Here is a 19,559-nt window from a genome sequence, read left to right as displayed (position 1 = left end):
CCCGGAAAGAACCACCGACCCACGGGAAGCTACTGGCAAGCTTTCTCACATGCCCACATTGGCTGAATCTTAGACTCGAACCGCCGCAGACAGAGGTGAGATGGCAGTGATCCGTAACGAAGAGCGCTTTAGACCACTCGGCCACTCGGGGCCCCCGAGGACTTTGTATAGCACCTAATCTTTAGAAGCTCTAAGTGCTTTACAACATTAGACAACACCTATAAGATAAAAAACATAATGATATGATTACAAAAACAAACACCATGAATTTAGAAAACATAAAAAACCTGCTGAGAATATTTCAGGTAGGAAACATTATTAGGTCTTTAAGTTTGTTCTTGCAGTCAAAATAAGTGAGTTTTGAGAGCACTCTTGAATGGGATCACTGTGTCTAAGTTCAGTGGGCAATTCATTCCACGTTGCTGGGCCCTGGTATGCAAAAGAATGCTGTCCATATGACTTTGTTTTCATAGTGGGAATAATGAGTATACGATTGTCAGAAGAGGAGCGTAAGTATCTTGTTGGTGTGTACACATGGGTGAGTCGGATAGATATGTATGACTACAGTCCGACAGTGAAACATAGCACAGAGAACAAATTTTGTGTTTGATTCTGGATCGAATGGATAGCCAGTGTAGGGTACAGAGCAGCAGGGAGGTGTGCTCTGATCGTGGTACTCTAAGTATGATCCGAGCAGTCTATTGCTTCCTTTATTTGGGATGAACCTACCATGGCTCCCTTTAGGTGAGATGAACCAATCCATGGCTGCCTTAAGGTTGCATAAAACAATCCTACTCCCAAGCTTACTAGTGTATTTTCTGTATGTCTTTGGACATGTTTGTTTTGGACACCAAGCTTTATGGCCCAAATAATTTCTTTCTTGCCTAGTAATATTTGAACTTTATTTTAAAAGAATTGTATTTATGTTAAAGTTTTCAGACACAAATGCTACTCTGAAGTCATAAGAAAAGATAGACTGACAAATTTGACTTTAAGAAAGTTGGTGAATAGCTGGCTTGTAATCAGAAATATTCTTGGTAAGTTACACGTTATGATCCAAACTAAAAATAATTCAAGAACCACAGTCCACTATTTGTTACTTTTCTGACACAGATATAATGATTAACAACTTTTTATACTACTCATCTGTGGATTAGAAATCTCAGATGTAAAGGCACTAGAAGACTATGTCCCCTTGATTAAAAGAGATGAGCATTCAAATTAGTTATCATATTGATGATTATACTAAAACATGTGTTTTGTATGTTGGACATTTTTAAGCATTCAAATATAATTAAGTCTGCAATTATTCTTATAGAAGTTTCAGTACTGGACTGCAAAATCTGGAATTGGTATGTGACTGGATGCAAGTCGAAGTCTTAATCACAATGGAAGTGTTCAAAAAATTTTCGACATAACTTTCATTTTGATAGTTCCCTCCATTTATAAAGTGTGGACCATTCCAGTTCTGATTTTAACACTGAGATTTGTTTTATGTACAAGTGAGTAACATAGTTTTATACAAATGTAATTTGACAATTTAAATCATACATTTAATTTGTTATTCATGTTTTCAGTCATTGAATATAATATGTTAAAATGTTTTCAGACAGAGAAAAGTAATTATTATTTGCTGTCTGAAGGCATGCAGAAAATACGGTTAAGGAATGCAAGCAGTAAAACCTCACTAAAAAGACCACTTCTTTTGGAAACCACCTGCCATTAATTACCATATTCTTAATCCACAGTCCAATTTTGTCACATAATATAATGACCTCTTTTTACAGTCCAGCTCTCTTGAGATACTATCTTTGTTGGCAGAAAAGATAGTCTCTAAAGACAGGCTTTACTAGCTTATTTTTTGGCAAACCTGAATGTTGATCTGTCACACAGGGGGTAGATAGCTCTGAAATACTGCATAGCATCAACTCCATCACTGGGATTATGACTATTCTGGTGGATCTTGGTTTCCTCAGCCCCAGAGGGCACCACAACTGGGTTTCGGGGGCTGTGAGCTGTCTGCAGTAGAGACTGGTAGATCTCATAACACTTGTCCAGGAACTCTGGTGAAAATTAACACACATTATGCATACAAAAACATGACGTTTCATCTCCTAAAAAAAATTATTATTTATCATGACTGACGATCAATATCTTAAATTTTTTAAAATATTTTCTTTATTTTCTAATATGTAATAGCAATTCTTCAAAAACAAAAAAAAAATATAACAGTAATTAATTTCTATAGCAATACTGTACTTTCAAGAATTTATGGAAAGTAAATGCTCTGTATGCAGGAAGACTTTCATGATAACGTATCCATAAATATTTTCATCCTTCATCTAACATGAAGCTGGTCATGAGTTGTATCTCAAACCCAACCGAGATTTTGGTTACTTTGTATTGCACAGATCAAGATGCATCCAGACATCAAGTAACATAACTCTGTTGCCAATTATACTCAATTATTATTACTCATTTTTAGGAATGTTGCTGTGTTAAAGTCAACTTTTTTGGAGGAGGTTAGAGGCATAAAAAATGAATAAACTATATTAAATTATCACAAGCAATCACACTTGCAAACAAATAATATCATATCAGGCTATGTAACTACAGCAGGGATAAAAAAACAGAGTTTATAACAGCTGTGATACAAACTACCAAGAAATTTTACAAGTATTAAATATCTGTGATCTTTTAAAAAAAGTTTTAATAACATTTTCATTAGTTGAAGCAAAATATGTTATTATTTTAATGGATATAGCATTTGTTTCTGTAGCTGATGCTGTTGTCATGTGTTTCAGCCAACGCACACCCACTTAACCATCCAAATGACAAATCAAATAACTACGTGATACAGTTCTCAATTATTTTTATTGTAGGCTGGATATATGTCGTTCTTGGGGGTAAAACTAATTTTACAATACTTATACCATGGCAGGATGTGCATTACAGAGGTAGAGCACCGCAATAGCAGGTTGCACCCTGAAGTTAGGGAGGTAGAGTACCATGATAGCTGGTTGCACCCTCCCTTGAAGGAGGCTGACCACCATATCAGTGGATCACTCCTTCCCATCAGGGAGGCAGAGTACCACAATACATATTATGCTTCTGACATCATGTTGCCCCTTTCTATTAGGAAGGCAAAACATCTCACCCATGATGTACACAGTGATAAATCAGTTGATGACGTCGTCTTCTGTCACTCATTGGCTTCATGGTATGGGGACAAGGCAAGGACCAAGCATCCCTCTTTCCACCTTCTAACATCGCACCCTGTGCAGGATTTGCAATCACTACACAGGACTCAGGTTAGGAACAGGAACTGCATCTATGTTTCCCTGTTATCAATTACCCCTGGACCCTTAGGGGATGTGGGGCTTTTCAGCTCAGCGACCTTGATCCATTATGCACCCATGGGTTAGTGGACCTTGCCCTCATAGTGAAAGTGATGCTGTGACTTGTGTCCCATCATCATCTCCTCACCAGGTGGCTTCCCCTCAGAAGGCTGAAGGTTTTACATTACCTAGAGTAGACATATAAACTTATGATGAACCAGGGACCATGGCACAGACTGCTCTTATACCTCCTACATCAAAGGAAATCATGATGCCCAGACACCCTCCAAACTGGAGTGTCATTGTCTAAGATTATGATGATGCACTTTCTATCCTCATAGACCCCAATGAGTTCAAGACAAAAGTTGCAGCAATGACACCTTTACTCAGGCCCACCCTTTCATCTTGGATGGGGAAGAAGAGGTCTGGTCCTTTGATATGGCAGTAATTGAGGCATTAACCCTGGACTTGTGCCCCAAACCATCGGACACAGTCTAAGAAGATCCTATCCATTTTAGACAACCAGAATTCTTACTTCTCCCACATTCATCCATGGCTGAGGAAATATCACAGAGGTTTTCACAAGGCCAAAATACAGAGGGTGGTCTATTCCTCCCTCAGTGTTGAGACCCCTTATTTCTTCTTCCAGTTACTATTAGGTACATTTCCCGAAGGGGCCCATGAAACCTCCTCCTTTGGACGCTGATGTGACCAAAGTAGATATATCCATGAGAACCTGAGCATGCCTTCCCATCAAATCAATTGATGACATGGAGCAGAAAACTCGTTAATTGTAACCTTAGCTTCTCATGTCAACCTATTCTCAGCTACTTCCATTAGTATGCTGAGACAGGCCTCTTTCAATCCAGCTGCATTACAATGCATGCTGGATACTGTAGCCAGACATCTTGGTATGTGCTCCCTGCTGCCATTACATTATTGGTGGACTTGCTACACATCCACTGTGAAGCTGCATTGGACTCCTCTAAGGTATTGCTTAACCACAGTAAAGACCTTCCAAGGACTGTTCCTCTAGAAGCAGAGACCCTCTATGGAGGCCTCATTCCTATTGTGGCTTCTCAAGACTTGCTGGATCACCAACACTGCTGTTCCATCTCCATTCCTGGTCCATCAATATTGACCAGAAAATGAGATTAGGCAAACAGCCCTCTGGGACCATCTGCAAATTTTTCAAACAGGCACAACCCCAGTCCAATTTCCAAATTCCTGCTAAACCACCTCCTTACTCATCAGGTCTAAGATGCCCAGGTCACTGCAGAACAAAAAGAAAGTTCTCAAACCCTCCTGCATTTCCTACCACAGAAAGGAAGTGGGGAGACAGCCCTAGAAAATTAACCCCTCTCCTGCCATGCATCCCCTTCCTGCATGTCCCAGTAGGTACTATCCTATGCCTCTTCTCAGGGGCTTGGTCAAGCATAATGGACCATGGATGGGTCATTTCCATGGTAACAAGGGTTATCAACTCCAGTTTGGGAACAACCCCCATTATCAATGACCACCATTTCTTTCCCCTGTCCATTCTGGTGAAATTGAAGAATGAGATGCACACTCATTTGCAGAAAGGGGCAGTCAAGAGGGTCTTGGATGATCAGTGTCCCTCTTAATCCCCAATCTTTCTAGTCACCAAGAAATGCAGGAAATTTTGAATCATATCGATTTCTCCCTCCTCAACCAGTTTCTCTTGGAGGAATCCTTTAAGACTGACCCAATCAGCTCAATCTGGAATGTTCTTCATATTTTGGGCTGTCTCCATTGACCTACAGGATGCCCATTTGCACACAGCGATTTTTCCTCCACACTGCAATATGTCTGTTCTTGCCTAGATTTCTAATTCTGGGTTCTGCTGTTTGGAACCTCTCTTGCACCCTAAGTCTTCACCCAGATAATGGGAGTGGTAGCACCCTACCTACAAATACTGAGAACATCAATTCTCAAGTATTCTGACAACTGGCTCTTTCACAATGTCCAAGATTAGTCCCTTCATTAGGATCTGTTCTGCTCTTGGTCCACTGTGACTCAGTTGGGTCTCTTATCCAACCTCAAGAAGTTGGAACTTGTTCCATTTCAGGACTTTGTGGAGATGAAATTCCTCACAAACCAAACTTGGCCTGGGTTCCTCTGGATCGGGTAGATCAAATCCTGGCTCTCCTAGAGGTGCTATGAGCATAACCCTCTTAAAAGGATCTTTCCTATTTGGAACTCTAAATGCCACTGCCAATTGGTTCCTTAGGATGTCTCTATATGCATTCTCTACAATCCTCCTTTCTTGCAAGGTGGAAACTGCACAAAGATACTCTATCAATCCTTATCCCTTTAGGACCAGATTTTCAGCACCATTGCTTTGTTGGATGATTTGCAACAGATTCCTGGAAGGGTCTCTATTCCACACACCTGATCCCCACTCCTACCTGTTCACTGATGTGTCAGGTTACTGGCTGGGGTGCTCATTACGAGCCAGAGAGCATAATTCTCTATGGTTCTTGAACTCGGCCTGAATTGTCCCTCTACTTCAGCACCCTAGAAATGGAAACAGTATTAATAGCATTGAAGGGTGCAGAATATGGTCCAGATGTTGCATGTCCTCCTCAGACAACATGTCTGTCATAGCATATCTGATGTCAAGGAGGCACACATGCCCCTTCTCTTGCATGGAGGTCTGGAACCTCTTCATCTGGGCAGCCTCAGAGAATTTTGTTATTTGAGTTTGCCACATTCTGGGCAAGATTCCCATATTCATGGACAGCCTGTCCAGAGCAGATCAAGCAATCCTCATAGAATAGTCTCTTTACAACTCAGTAACAGAGTTCCTTGTTCTCCCTCTGTGGAAGACCCATAGTTGACCTGTTTGCAACCAGGCTCAACAAATTTCCCTTTTATGTGTCTCCTGACCTGGATCAGACAGCATGGGCAGTAGATACATTCAGCTTCCAGTAGGATTGCATATTTGCTTATGTCTTCCAACGTTTCTGACTGCTACCATGAGTTCTGCAAAGTTTACTGCTCAGATCATCTTCATCCTCCCACTGATCATGGTTCAACGATCTCCTAGACCTGTTGATTGACCAACCCTGGTCTCTAATTCACAGCAGGGATCCCCTGTCACAACACTAAGGATTCCTTCACAACAGCCCATACATTCTCCTTCATGCCTGGCTTGTCTCAAGCATCTCTCCGTCAGAACAGTTTTCAGGCCAAGTTGCCATTTCAATCATTCAGGTCAGGAGAGCTTCTACATCCAAGATTTATGATGCTGGGTGGAGAATCTTCTGTGATTGATGCAGTAGGAACATGTTCCTATCTGCCCCTATGCAACTTCAATTGCTGATTTCCTTTCGTTCCTTTTTAGGACCAAAAGATGTTCAGTATCCACTATCAAGGGCTATCAAGTTGCCTTCTCCAACACCCTTAAATTCTCTCAGGGCATAGAATCAGTTCAGATTCAGACCTCGACGATCCTTTAAAGATTTTTTAGCTGCAGAGACCTGTCTCTGCTCCCTTATGCCAAGATGGAATATTGTTTCATATGGTCATTAACCAAGCCCCATGTAAACCATTGAGTGAAGCTTCCTTTCAAAACCACACACTCAATTGTGTTCCTACTTGCTCTAGCTTCTGCAAGATGAAGTGATATTCATGCCTGGTCTATTGACACTGGTTGTCTCTGGTTTACAGTGGGTTGCACCCTCCCATTAGGAAGGCTGAGCATGGCAGCAGTGGGTTGCACCCTCCAGTTAGCGAGGTAGAGCACTGCAACCATGGGTTGCACCTTCCCCTTTTGGAGGGTGTTCATCACAACAGGAGAGATTGCTCTCTCCCATTAGGAAGGTAGAGCACTGCAACACATCTTAAGTTTTTGGTTATCTCTGGGGCACACTGTTATGGCACAGAGAGACATCAATCTTTAATAGATGGACCTCTCCCTCTATGGTGAGTACATCTCAGTTTCTCTTGTTTTTGATCAGTTTGAAGACAGCATCTGCCTACCCATCTAACTGACAATTTCAGCAATGTAATAGTAGCAGATTAAGTAATTGCTGCTATTAAAATGTAGCTTTTTGGGGACTTAAAACCTGCTGCTATTGCTGAATACCCTCCTCCCACCCTGCTCTGATGTCTTGCATAGTTATCATCTGTGAAAAGTTGACAGGTAATATCTATCTTCTGTGCGTTACCATATGACATAAAGAGTGGTATGCAAAAGGTCACTGTCCTTTCTCACATCAAAAGGACAGTGAGTTTTCATGGGTATGTGAGAAAGCTTGCCAGTAGTTTCTTGTGGGTCAGTGGTTCTTCCTCCACCATTAATACTGGCCACCATGCATAGCCTATCAACAACAACAACAGCGAGTTTTCAGTACAAAAATAGGTTAGCTACGGTAATAGCAGCAGGATAAGTAACTGCTGCAATCAAACACTCATTAAACACTCAGTTGACACCATACTTCTGCCACCTGTCCAATGTATTGACTTTCCATCAGAATTTGAATGAAGATTTACTTGCCCAGCTATGACAGCATGTTACTTGACATACCACAGTAATGACACAACTGACTCATGGTGGTAGAGTTATTTGTAAATATAATTTTCTGTATTTACTCCCAAAGCAGACAAAAACCAGATTTTATTAGATACATCTTTGGTTTATGGTTGAGTGATGCAACAATCTAAGATATCCTTGAGCAATATGACTGTCAAATTAGTTGCTGTGGCTGCCATATTGGACCTAAGATCAGCACCATTTTCATATAGTACAACTAGACACCATTCCATCATGCCAATATCACCATCCATTCAGTAGAATTAAAGACAATAATTCATATGCTTAAGATCTGCAACATTTTCTTTAGGACCAACTAGACATAGTATAAGAAGTCTTCTGGTGAAAAACCCATGTCAATATGACTTTCTATTCAGAAGGAGTAGCAATAATATTGTAAAGATGGCTGCTGTGGCAGAGATACCTGGATGTCTGAGCAGCACCAGTTTCATTTATGACCTAGTAAACACTGGTATGAATTGATGTGCAAAGTTTCATGGCAATCTTCTAAATAATTTAAGAGTAGCAATACCAAACTGCTGGACAGATGTCGGATGACTGGCAATAGATGAGGGTCAATAGGCAACTCTATAAGCTCCTCTGATCTACGACCAGTAAAACCGACATTACTTACTTAACTTTAACACTTTGGATTCCTCTATTAAATTCAAGAAGGTTTTGGCAAAATTTAATTAGGTTTTTTAAAATTAAAAACAAAAGATTTCAAAGTTATTAACCAACTATTATCAAATGCAAGGACTTCCTAAGACAAACCCAACATTCCATGTCTTTTCAAGTCATCCACTAATGTTCAAGCACTTTTTAAGGCAATTCCCCAAATTCAAGCACTTTTTAAGGCAATTCCCCAAATTCAAGAACTTTTCAAAGTTGTTTGAACCATGTGAAATACCATCTCATGACACTATCTGGCCGACCAAGGGGAGTCCATTACATTTAAAGAAGTTTGGAACTATGTGTACAAAAATCATTAACATTGACAAATTTGAAAATTGACATTACTTCATTAGAAATGTGTGATTGAGATTATAGGGTTAGCCAAAGTGAGTGTGTGTGTGTGATTTGGACTTTTTAACATAGCTTTAACAATTTTTCAGTCATATCCCTATGATGTCTGCAGTGTGGCAATTTAAAGTGATGTCTAGCACTGGGGCATCAAGCCGCAAACATGTAGCATGATGTCCCCAGCCAGTCACATTATCCTGACACCAGGCCGACCAGTCCTAACACTAACCTCTTAATGCTGAGCACCAAGCAAGGAAGTTGTTAGTACCATTTTTGTAAGTCTTTGATATGACTTGGCTGGGGATCAAACCCACAACCTCCCACATCCGAGGCAGATGCTCTAACCACTAGGCCACCGGAGTGGTTAGCCGAAGTGAAAGGAGTCTGAAATGTGATAAAACCAAATAAAAAAATGTGTGGTTCTGGTTACAATGAAAAAAATGAGGGCAGGTGGGTTGGTACTTTATTCATCCATAAAGTATTAAATGAAATATTAACTAGAAAATATGCATTGTTCGCATCCTGAATTCAACTTGGATTACAATCATATCACTTGTTAATTTTTTCTTCTTCCCAATTATTTTTCAATTTTTTTTCCAAAACAAATGAAGGTTGGCAATGACAAATAGATATGGTCAGATAACAAGAACCACACAAACTTTTTTTTTGGCCAAAAGGTTTACTTATATCTTTACTGGGTAAATTTAACAATAGTTTTGGAAACGTTCATCAAATTTCTTTGAATCGTCAAACATTTCACATCTAAATGAAGATTGACAATACATTTTCCATATTAAGAAAATTATTTGTAAAACTACTGCGCTTACCTTCAAAATAAAACTGAATTTGGAAGGCAAAGATGAAATCAGAAAAAGAGATAAGGCAGTCTAATGCATCATCCAAAAGAATTATCCTGAAAAAAGATTTACATTTAGTTATTACTTGATTATATTATCATCATTAACTGTGCAACATGCTCAAACAATTGTGAATGTAGACCCCGATCTGCCATTACAAAATGCATCAATGAGTCTGGGTCTGTATCGTTCAACTGAAATCATAAACTAATTTAAGGATGAGCTTTTGAAAAATTAATTGGTTTTAAACAGCACTTTATTTGAATATATGATGCCAAGGAAATGGGAGCTAAGTGCCTTTCCTTAAGATACACAGAATCAACCAATATAGCTGGCCTGAATGGGAATATGGAACCAATGACCCTTGGATTATATGTCTGACATTCTACAAACTAAGCTACCATGCCTTTCTTTGAAAATTTTATTTTCGCACATAACAAAGTACTGAAGAAATTCAATATCAGTGAAAAATGTGTAAGTCTGTGTGGATTTCTGTGTGCTACTCTTAGCTGAAAATCTACCCCCAAGAAAAGGTCATTATGTAATATAAAAAATGAGAAAAAGTTTTCTTTCACTAATTGCCCATAAACTAATGACTGAATATATAAAAATCATCAAATTTGCAAAGGCACAAGATCCAAGTCTGCTCTGATCAAATTCCAAAAGAAAAGTCTACCTTGGTAAGGGAATTTTTTTTCTCAGTATTACAAAATCGTCTATTACTGAAATCATATCAGTTTTCTGCAACATTAAGACTCCACATCTGATTTATGGCAGGTCATAATTCACTAAAAAGTTCACTAGAGCTTGTATACATTATGTTGACTTTATCATTTTCTTCACAGGACTGTTTTCCAATTATTAAACTGTATAAGCATCTTTCTTTCCCATCATTTGATAAGAGACAAATACTGCAATCATATCATTGTATAACCCATCTATCCCAGAATTCATACTGATACAATAAATTTAACAAGTGATGTTATAACAGTGATATCATAATTGATTGATTACATTGTTTTTGAGCTGTGCAGTAAGTACTGCTCTCACAAAAGCAGATACACTTAGGTCTATCTCATTAAAATATACTTGGGTCCTATAAAAGACAAACTTAGGTCTATCCCATTAAAATATACTTGGGTCCTATAAAAGACAAACTTAGGTCTATCCCATTAAAATATACTTGGGTCCTATAAAAGACAAACTTAGGTCTATCCCATTAAAATATACTTGGGTCCTAGAAAAGACACACATAGGTCTAATCCATTAAAATATACTTGGGTCCTAGAAAAGACAAACTTAGGTCTATCCCATTAAAATATACTTGGGTCCTATAAAAGACAAACTTAGGTCTATCCCATTAAAATATACTTGGGTCCTAGAAAAGACACACATAGGTCTAATCCATTAAAATATACTTGGGTCCTATAAAAGACAAACTTAGGTCTATCCCATTAAAATATACTTGGGTCCTATAAAAGACAAACTTAGGTCTATCCCATTAAAATATACTTGGGTCCTATAAAAGACAAACTTAGGTCTATCCTATTAAAATATACTTTGGTTCTAGAAAAGAAACACTTAGGTCTATCCCATTAAAATATACTTGGGTCCTATAAAAGACAAACTTAGGTCTATCCCATTAAAATATACTTTGGTTCTAGAAAAGAAACACTTAGGTCTATCCCATTAAAATATACTTGGATCCTAGAAAAGACACACATAGGTCTATTCCATTAAAATATACTTGGGTCCTATAAAAGACAAACTTAGGTCTATCCCATTAAAATATACTTGGGTCCTATAAAAGACAAACTTAGGTCTATCCCATTAAAATATACTTGGGTCCTAGAAAAGACACACATAGGTCTAATCCATTAAAATATACTTGGGTCCTATAAAAGACAAACTTAGGTCTATGCCATTAAAATATACTTGGGTCCTATAAAAGACAAACTTAGGTCTATCCCATTAAAATATACTTTGGTTCTAGAAAAGAAACACTTAGGTCTATCCCATTAAAATATACTTGGATCCTTGAAAAGACACACATAGGTCTATTCCATTAAAATATACTTGGGTCCTAGAAAAGGTACTTTTAATGTAAAGGAGTCACCTCTAGATGCAATTGTGTATAATTTTTCATGTGAACTCTTGGAGTAATCGGAGTACCCTGGCATATATTTTTAAAAATGTACCTTCCCTAAGTACAATATATGCACTAAACAAGCTGACCCTAACTGCCACAGCATTATGTAATGGAAGATCTGGGCCACTGCTGTTCCCAGTTGGGTATATATAATGCAAGGGAGAATTTCACATGTGATGCGGAAAAATGCACAGATAATATCTACATTCAAACCAATGGAAAAAGAGACATATTACATTTTAGAAAGATATTATATGATGATTCCTGTTGTTTTTGGAGTTTCAATAAAATAAAAAAACAGCAACTTAAAAATAGCAACTGTTGGTATGGCTTAACGAGATTTGAGGAACACAGTGGCTAGATATCTGCTTGACCACAGCATAATATTTTCCTCTTTATATATATATATATATATATATATATATATATATATATATATATATATATATATATCTATATATATATATATATATATATATATATATATATATATATATATATATACATATATATTGAATGTATGTGTTTTCATTCTCTTATTTCAATTATGCTCTCTATTTCTCAGTATGCATATCAGCATCTAACATTGTTTTTAAGCAATATTTTATTTTTAAGATGAAACTTTCCAAAATGTATGTATATTATAAACATATATTTTATGCATATAAAACTATCATAATCATATGCAGTGTATTTTGGCCAATCAACTTAAGAGCCCTGAAGAAGCTATACATTATAATGAATTATAACTGAGTAACTAGATTACAGTATTGTGATTGCAAGTTAGTAAAAATGCTAAATCAACTACCCTTAAACAAATATTATTTTGTCCTTTATGAAAGTTTACCATAAAATGGCACTTGAAAAATATTTTAATCTTGTTTGAAACAACACCTGTAATGTGTACATGAGCAAATGCACACGTGTCTTCATACCATTTTGTTTGTCTCAATTTCTTTGCTGCTGATAAAACATTACCATAACTATTCAATAGATAACTCAATGAGGTATTGAAGTAAGTATATGAATGAACTAAACCCTTCTTTTCAACCGAATTGAAACAGCCAACATTGGGATACATCCATTTTTTAAATGAGGGGCTTTCTTAATGTAACCATTCACATTCAAGCTTTGTTATAACAGTCCAATGACAGGATTCCAAATTTAAGGTTTTATTTTCTGTCAACCTATGTGTAGTAGCATCTGGCATTAGTTAGATGCTGTTGTTGTTGGATTTAACGCCATTTTTCAGCACACGATAGGCTATACATGGCAGCCATTATTAATGGTGGAGGAAGAACCCGAGAAAACCCCGGAAAGAACCACCAACCCACGAGAAGCTACTGGCAAGCTTTCTCACATACCCACATTAGCCGAATCTGAGACTTGAACCCACGCAGACAGAGGTGAGATGGCAGTGATCCGTAATGGAGAGCGCTTTAGACCACTCAGGGCCCCACATTGGTTAGATAGTATTTGCTTTGCTCTGCTTCTTTCCCCCTGTAGTTTTCATACAAATGAGTGAAAACAACTTTGACCTTAAAGTGCTTCTTGAATTCCACAACATAGCCTTGTCCCACATGGGACCTACATAATTGCATCTTTATGCTAAATCTTGAATAACATAATATTTAGACTCTGCTTTCTGAGTTGAATATATTTCCTTAATATATTTGCTCAAATGTTTATGAAAACAGACAATCCAACAAAGTTAACAAAGTGGTACTTCTCAGACACAGCAATATCCGCCTGACGGGTTCACTATGGTTTCAACCTGATTTTATGAAGAAAATAATGCACAAGTGGCAATTAAAATCTTCAGGTCACAGAATCTGTTCTTAAAACACAAACTGCTATTTACATACTATTGTTTAAGTTTCAAAACACAAATTTGTATGTTTTGTATCACCAAATGTTACCGTGCAGAAATTGACCTTGTGATAGTTGCAATAACCAGAGACATATATAAAACATCTCTGCTATAACTTACTTGGGATGGGGCTAATGGTCAATCAACTATTAAAACACATGTCTGTGAATGTGCAAACGTTTGTTTGTCAATGCAGTTGAAATAAACACCAGCTATTTGATGGCTTGATGCCAACATTTCACCTTGAGCTACAACATTACACTAGAAATAACTAGCTAAGGCAACAGAGCATCTCAAACCCTGCAGTCACTCAATGTACATCTAACAAATTACAAGGCTGTCATTTTTGCTTTCCTAACAGAGAAAGACAAAGTTTCTAGTTATTAGGTGACTTAGTCACCCACTTCACCTGGTAGCATGGAGCCCCCTGTATGAATATATATATATATATATATATATATATATATATATATATATATATATAAATTTCACACCATTGGTTGCTTTGTCTTCAAGACACACACATGTATATTGAGAAAAAAATATTTTCATACAGCTGAGAGAATTTGAACATGTTCCCTACTGAGATTTAAACCCAGTTCAGCAGGTTATGACATTAATCACCTTGCCTGCATGCACCAACACCTATATCGCATAGACCATGCAAACATCCCCAAAAATCGATGGAACAATCAATGGTATAAGCATTCATTCAAATCAGACACACATGTACAATGCCCCCCACAATTAACTCTCATCTAATAAGTCATTAAGTGATTGTTACCATAACTCATGGCCTTGGGTTCAAGTCTCAGTAGGGAAAGAATTAAAAGTGTTCCAACCTATACGATAATACTGTTTCTCAACAGATTATTTCACTCCATATTACCACACATCCTCATGAGCATATCCAGATATATATATATATATAGAGAGAGAGAGAGAGAGAGAGAGAGAGAGAGAGAGAGAAACTTCCTCTTTAGAAAAAAATGGTGAAAGTGAATTGTATCTGACATGTACTTTCTGAATGGCATCCTCATTTTAATAATTTAAACTGAAGCTAAGAACATCCCAAACCTGGCTGTCTTCTGTACTGTGCTATAAGGAAAGTCGGGGCAAAGTAATGTTACCAGGGAATGATACTCCTGAATACTCAATAAATCTGAAAAAGAAAACAAAAAATAAATAAAATGGTTACAAAATGTTTTTCTTTTCATTCCAACAGACTGGACATATTTACTGATGGCAATGAATGTCCATGTTTATTACAAAGGTTAAATCAACAAGAATCATAACTCAAATCATAAAACATCATCATTGTATAGAGTAAAAGTTTACTCCAGGACCTTGACAAAACATCATCCAATCCCAAAAAAGTCTGGAAGACATGGTCAAACACAATTTTTGAAGTCAACTATTTTGAGAGCTATATAAAGAAATAAAATGAGTCAATATAAGGCATTAAGATTCGTCTTTTTCATTTAAAGTATAGTAACACTGTATCAGAATTACAGTAAACTAGTAAGGCCCTTGTGGGATAACAGGATATGGGGAAGTGACTTTTTTAAAGCAATTTGTCCTGGGGCTGTGTCTGAAAAGAAATTATGTTCTGCACTGAAGCACCTAGTATAACAAAATAAAAAATAAAAATGTTAATACTCTGTACAAGGTATATAAAATAGAAGATATATATACATATATATGAGGGGTATATATATATATATATATATATATATATATATATATATATATATATATATAGGTAAAAACAAAAATTCCTTATAATGAAATAGGTTGGAACCAAAAATGCTGAAACCTGGACACTCCAACATTACATTTTACTCAGCATTTCAATAAAGTTATGTCACTCCAGATTTATCAGTCTTACTCAAACTCAATAAATGCTAACTCGGCCAGAATATTTTCAAGAAAGATTTAAGTCAAATTTATGATGTAGGGACCAGAACTCAATGTAAGCATTAAAGATATCAATCTTTATAAAGTACTGAATGAAAATCAAGTTATATGTTTCTGAGCAGAAGTAAAAATAGCACAAATGCACTGATGTACAAACAGCTGTTCTAACAGGAAAGGGTAGCAAAATAGAATATAACAGAATTATAGAATTTTATACTCAATAATGAACAAACTCATTTACATCCAAGAGAGTTTAATATGACATTTATTTAGCTTATGAATTTCTTAAAAAGGATAAACTGTTTTATACAATTACTTGATATATGTAAATAAAATCCAGTTCTTCATCAATGCCTCATCTGGGCCATGGAAGTTCAGTTGGCTGAGCAATGGATACATAATTCAAGTCATGCGAGTTGTTTGATACCATTCAGGCCAGCCCAGGTCATTTGCCTTTATGTGTCATTGCGAAAGGAACTTAACTCCCATTTCCTCAGCATAATATACCTAATAATTTTCCAAGTTCCATTAAAAACCAACTCCACCTGACCTGCAGATCAAAATAATTCTCGAAGAAAGATTTCCTAAAATCTCTATATTTCTGACTGCTAATAAATCTGGTTTTGGTTTTCAAATGCCAAACTTATCACACATTCACCTAATCAAATAGTATAATTTTTCCCAACAAATTCTACCTGATGTGCATCATGAAAACAGTCATCCACATACCTCCTTTCCTGCCAATCTGTCTGAAGCATTTCCAAAACAGACGGATGAAGGATGCCCTGTTGTGTGGTGTAACCTTAATGAAGGCATACTCTCTAAACATTGTGTGGTTGCCATCTCTCAAACTATCAAAACTATGAAAATAAAAATATAGAAAAAATATATTTTATTGTGTGCATGATAAAATATTTATATATAATTTAAAATTTCAGAATTTTAGTCATTACAATTATTTGAGACTATTCTCTAGGTGAATAGTGAATCACATATGCACATAAGTTAAACTAACAGATATGTAGAACTGCATAATCAAAAATGCGATATCCATGACATAAGGTCAAAAATTTAAAAACACTGAAACTGGCATAGTTTTAATGGGTCTCAGACCAGACTTTTGATTGAGGAAATAAGATGCAAATAAAACAACATATATACTCGCTTATATGTCCAATCCAACAACAAACTTCATAAACCCAATCTGTCATTGCATAATGTGTTGGTAGATCTGAGTCTAAGCAGTTTGTTAGGCACAATCAGTACAGCATACAACACAGACCCTGGCAGATCAGGGTCTATGTTATCTGCAGTTGAAACCATCTTATAAATAAGTATATTGTGTTAGTAGACTGAAATGTGCTGTAACAGAAAACTCAAGGAAAAGGATGCATTGTCATAACAAATAACATACAATATGTAAAGTGACACTGAAACCTTGAAATAAATACTATGAAACTAAAGAGCAATCTTAGCATAAACAACTGTAAATATTCAAATCAGTCAAATAGTTTTAAACTTGTGAGCATTCAGATAGCTTTAACAGATGTTACTCATCACAAGTCTATTAACTTGCCTTATTTTTAATGACATCAAAAAATGAGGAAAACCAACTAAAATAATTTAAATATGTTTTAATAGTGAATAACACTTTTTCTTTTATTGTCAATACAACTGATCTAAATTAACATATTTGTAACAGCATGACAATACTACTACTATATTTGTGACAGAATATAAATTACTGAGCAAATATGAAACTTACTATTCACTAAGAAATTTGATGGGGTTGAGTTTCGGGTTTTCCTCTCTGTGTTCTAATAGCTGTGCTATACTGTCCTCCAAATAAACCAGTACATTGTGCTTCCCTAAAACAAACAATTTGTTAAACATTGTTGCATTTTATCTTCTGAGTTCTGAACAAAGTCTTCCAAACTACTCCACAGCACCTAACAATGTCTGACTGATGCAAATGTTAGATGGTCCTATTACAAATGACATTTTATAGTGCCTGTTGTATCACAACTTTAATGGTGGTAATGTACTAGCATTGCACAAAAGTGGTCTCTGTTGACAGGCAGCTGCTTGTTGTTGGTTTTTCAAAGGCTTTACTCTCTCTTAATCCAGAACTTGTATACATTTAATGTAACGGATCATTTATTAATTGTGAAAGGACTTGACCCATGGATAAATGGAGTTAGAATATTACTTTTCAAGCTTGAACTCTTTTACACAGTGTGATTTCATTTCCAACAATTTTGTGTGACCAAAATTTATTTACAATTTTGACTGGTCGTCCTCCGACTATTCTTGCTGATATGTATAATTTATAATGATGCCAACATCAACATGTTACCAGTTTGTTACCTACATGAGAGCTGTTAGACAAAATATTTTCTTTTCCTATTTTAGTACTTAATATTTTTATTGCATGGTACAAAAAGCATAATATTTTAAAGAGTGGCAATGCCATGAGTTAAAATATATAATTCTTTTGTACCACAGGATACAATATATCCAGAATTTACACACAAAAGCAACTGCTCCAGAATGGAAGCTTAGAAGATTAAACTCACTATTTAGTATTCCACCCCACCAATCTTTTCGTGAATTTAACTCACTTTCATTGGCTGATCATATACAGCAACTTAAGAGAACGGTAGGATTGGGATGAACTAATCTGTGGCAGTAAATTACATGTTGTCGTTCTGTACACTATTTTACTCTATCTGACAACAAAGCAAATCTGATTCATTAATGCATCACAAAGGGTTTGTCATTGTTGTCAAGGAAGAACAGGGGACTAACTTCAAAGAAATCTGAATAACGTCGAGGACAATTTCTTCAGCAAAAAATAACTTAGAAGTATTTTCCGGATTTGTTTTAGCTCTAAATATGCTCATTTATCTTGCTGCAAATATAGAATTTTACGTGAAAATACAGAATTGAATACAGAAGTGGGAGAGATAATAATTATAGTATTACAGGACATAATTCCATATTGACAATTAGTATTCCTACCCAAGTATCTCTCTGCCGTCATAGAGAAACGATCTTCTCCTGAAAATGACATAGACATTCTGGAACCAAACGTGTCACCTACATAATGAAAACCTACAGCATCATATTAAACTTGGAGGATATGAAGAAAGCACCGATGAATGAAGGTGAACTTGCTATTGTTTAGTCCTACATGTAAGACATATCACATTTGGACTAGTTATTGTTGCCCGAACTTGCAAGGCGTCCCTAGTGACTCGAAAAAGCTATGCGCCTTCCACGACTATTTTAGCAGAAAATATACTTGTAGTTCAATGATTTAAAATACTGATTCAAATTAAAGAGTCTGTACGGTATTTTCAATGAAACAGAAAGAAACAAATGATACACAAGGAGTATTGTGCACCACTTGATGATTCAGCGGACACTATTTATAATCAATTTACAGAGCTAGTCATAATCTTAAATACGTAAATAATTTCCGAATCATTCAGGTCTTAACGTCAAAAGTAAATCAATTTTTAAAATAATAAAGATAATTAACTCAATATCCCATCAAAACTTTGGACAAAAGACACATACTATCATATTTGTTTTTCTACTCATATATTTGATACTGTCTTTGCTTCATTGCATCTGGTACTAAAATGATGTATCACTGTGAAGGGGGCGCTCACCAGTTATTATGTACTTTAGAGAGAGTGAAGTATGTAAGGTGAACTTGTATGCATTTAAAACATGCACAGTGGAGAGAATGTTGGCATACCTTTATGCTACTCTAATGTAACATGGTTGACATTTCTTTGGATATTGTAATTTTGAAAATTGTAAATGATGTAAGCACAAT

General features: G+C 36.3%; 1 protein-coding gene across 5 annotated transcripts in view; it reads right to left on the bottom strand.

Annotated features, from left to right (window-relative positions):
* The window catches only part of LOC149785161 (centriolar satellite-associated tubulin polyglutamylase complex regulator 1-like), a 60,806-nt gene extending 41,664 nt beyond the window's left edge, over positions 1-19,142 (bottom strand). For all 5 annotated transcript variants that reach the window (XM_089978940.1, XM_089978941.1, XM_089978943.1 and 2 more), the window contains exons 1-6: positions 18,734-19,142; positions 17,478-17,580; positions 16,442-16,572; positions 14,873-14,957; positions 9,747-9,832; positions 1,871-2,063 (exon numbers count right to left, since the gene is read on the bottom strand). In XM_089978940.1, the coding sequence (XP_089835066.1) occupies positions 1,871-2,063; positions 9,747-9,832; positions 14,873-14,957; positions 16,442-16,572; positions 17,478-17,580; positions 18,734-18,791 (656 nt within the window). In that variant the 5' untranslated portion in view covers positions 18,792-19,142. The remainder of the gene's footprint in view (positions 1-1,870; positions 2,064-9,746; positions 9,833-14,872; positions 14,958-16,441; positions 16,573-17,477; positions 17,581-18,733) is intronic.
* Between the last annotated feature and the right edge of the window lie 417 nt (positions 19,143-19,559).

The sequence above is a fragment of the Sinohyriopsis cumingii genome, chromosome 13 (genome assembly GCF_028554795.1).
Source record: "Sinohyriopsis cumingii isolate HCF-2022 chromosome 13, ASM2855479v2, whole genome shotgun sequence".
NCBI classification, from domain to species: domain Eukaryota; kingdom Metazoa; phylum Mollusca; class Bivalvia; order Unionida; family Unionidae; genus Sinohyriopsis; species Sinohyriopsis cumingii.
Note: the sequence above shows the minus strand (reverse complement) of the source record. Positions and strands in the feature narration are given on the sequence as shown.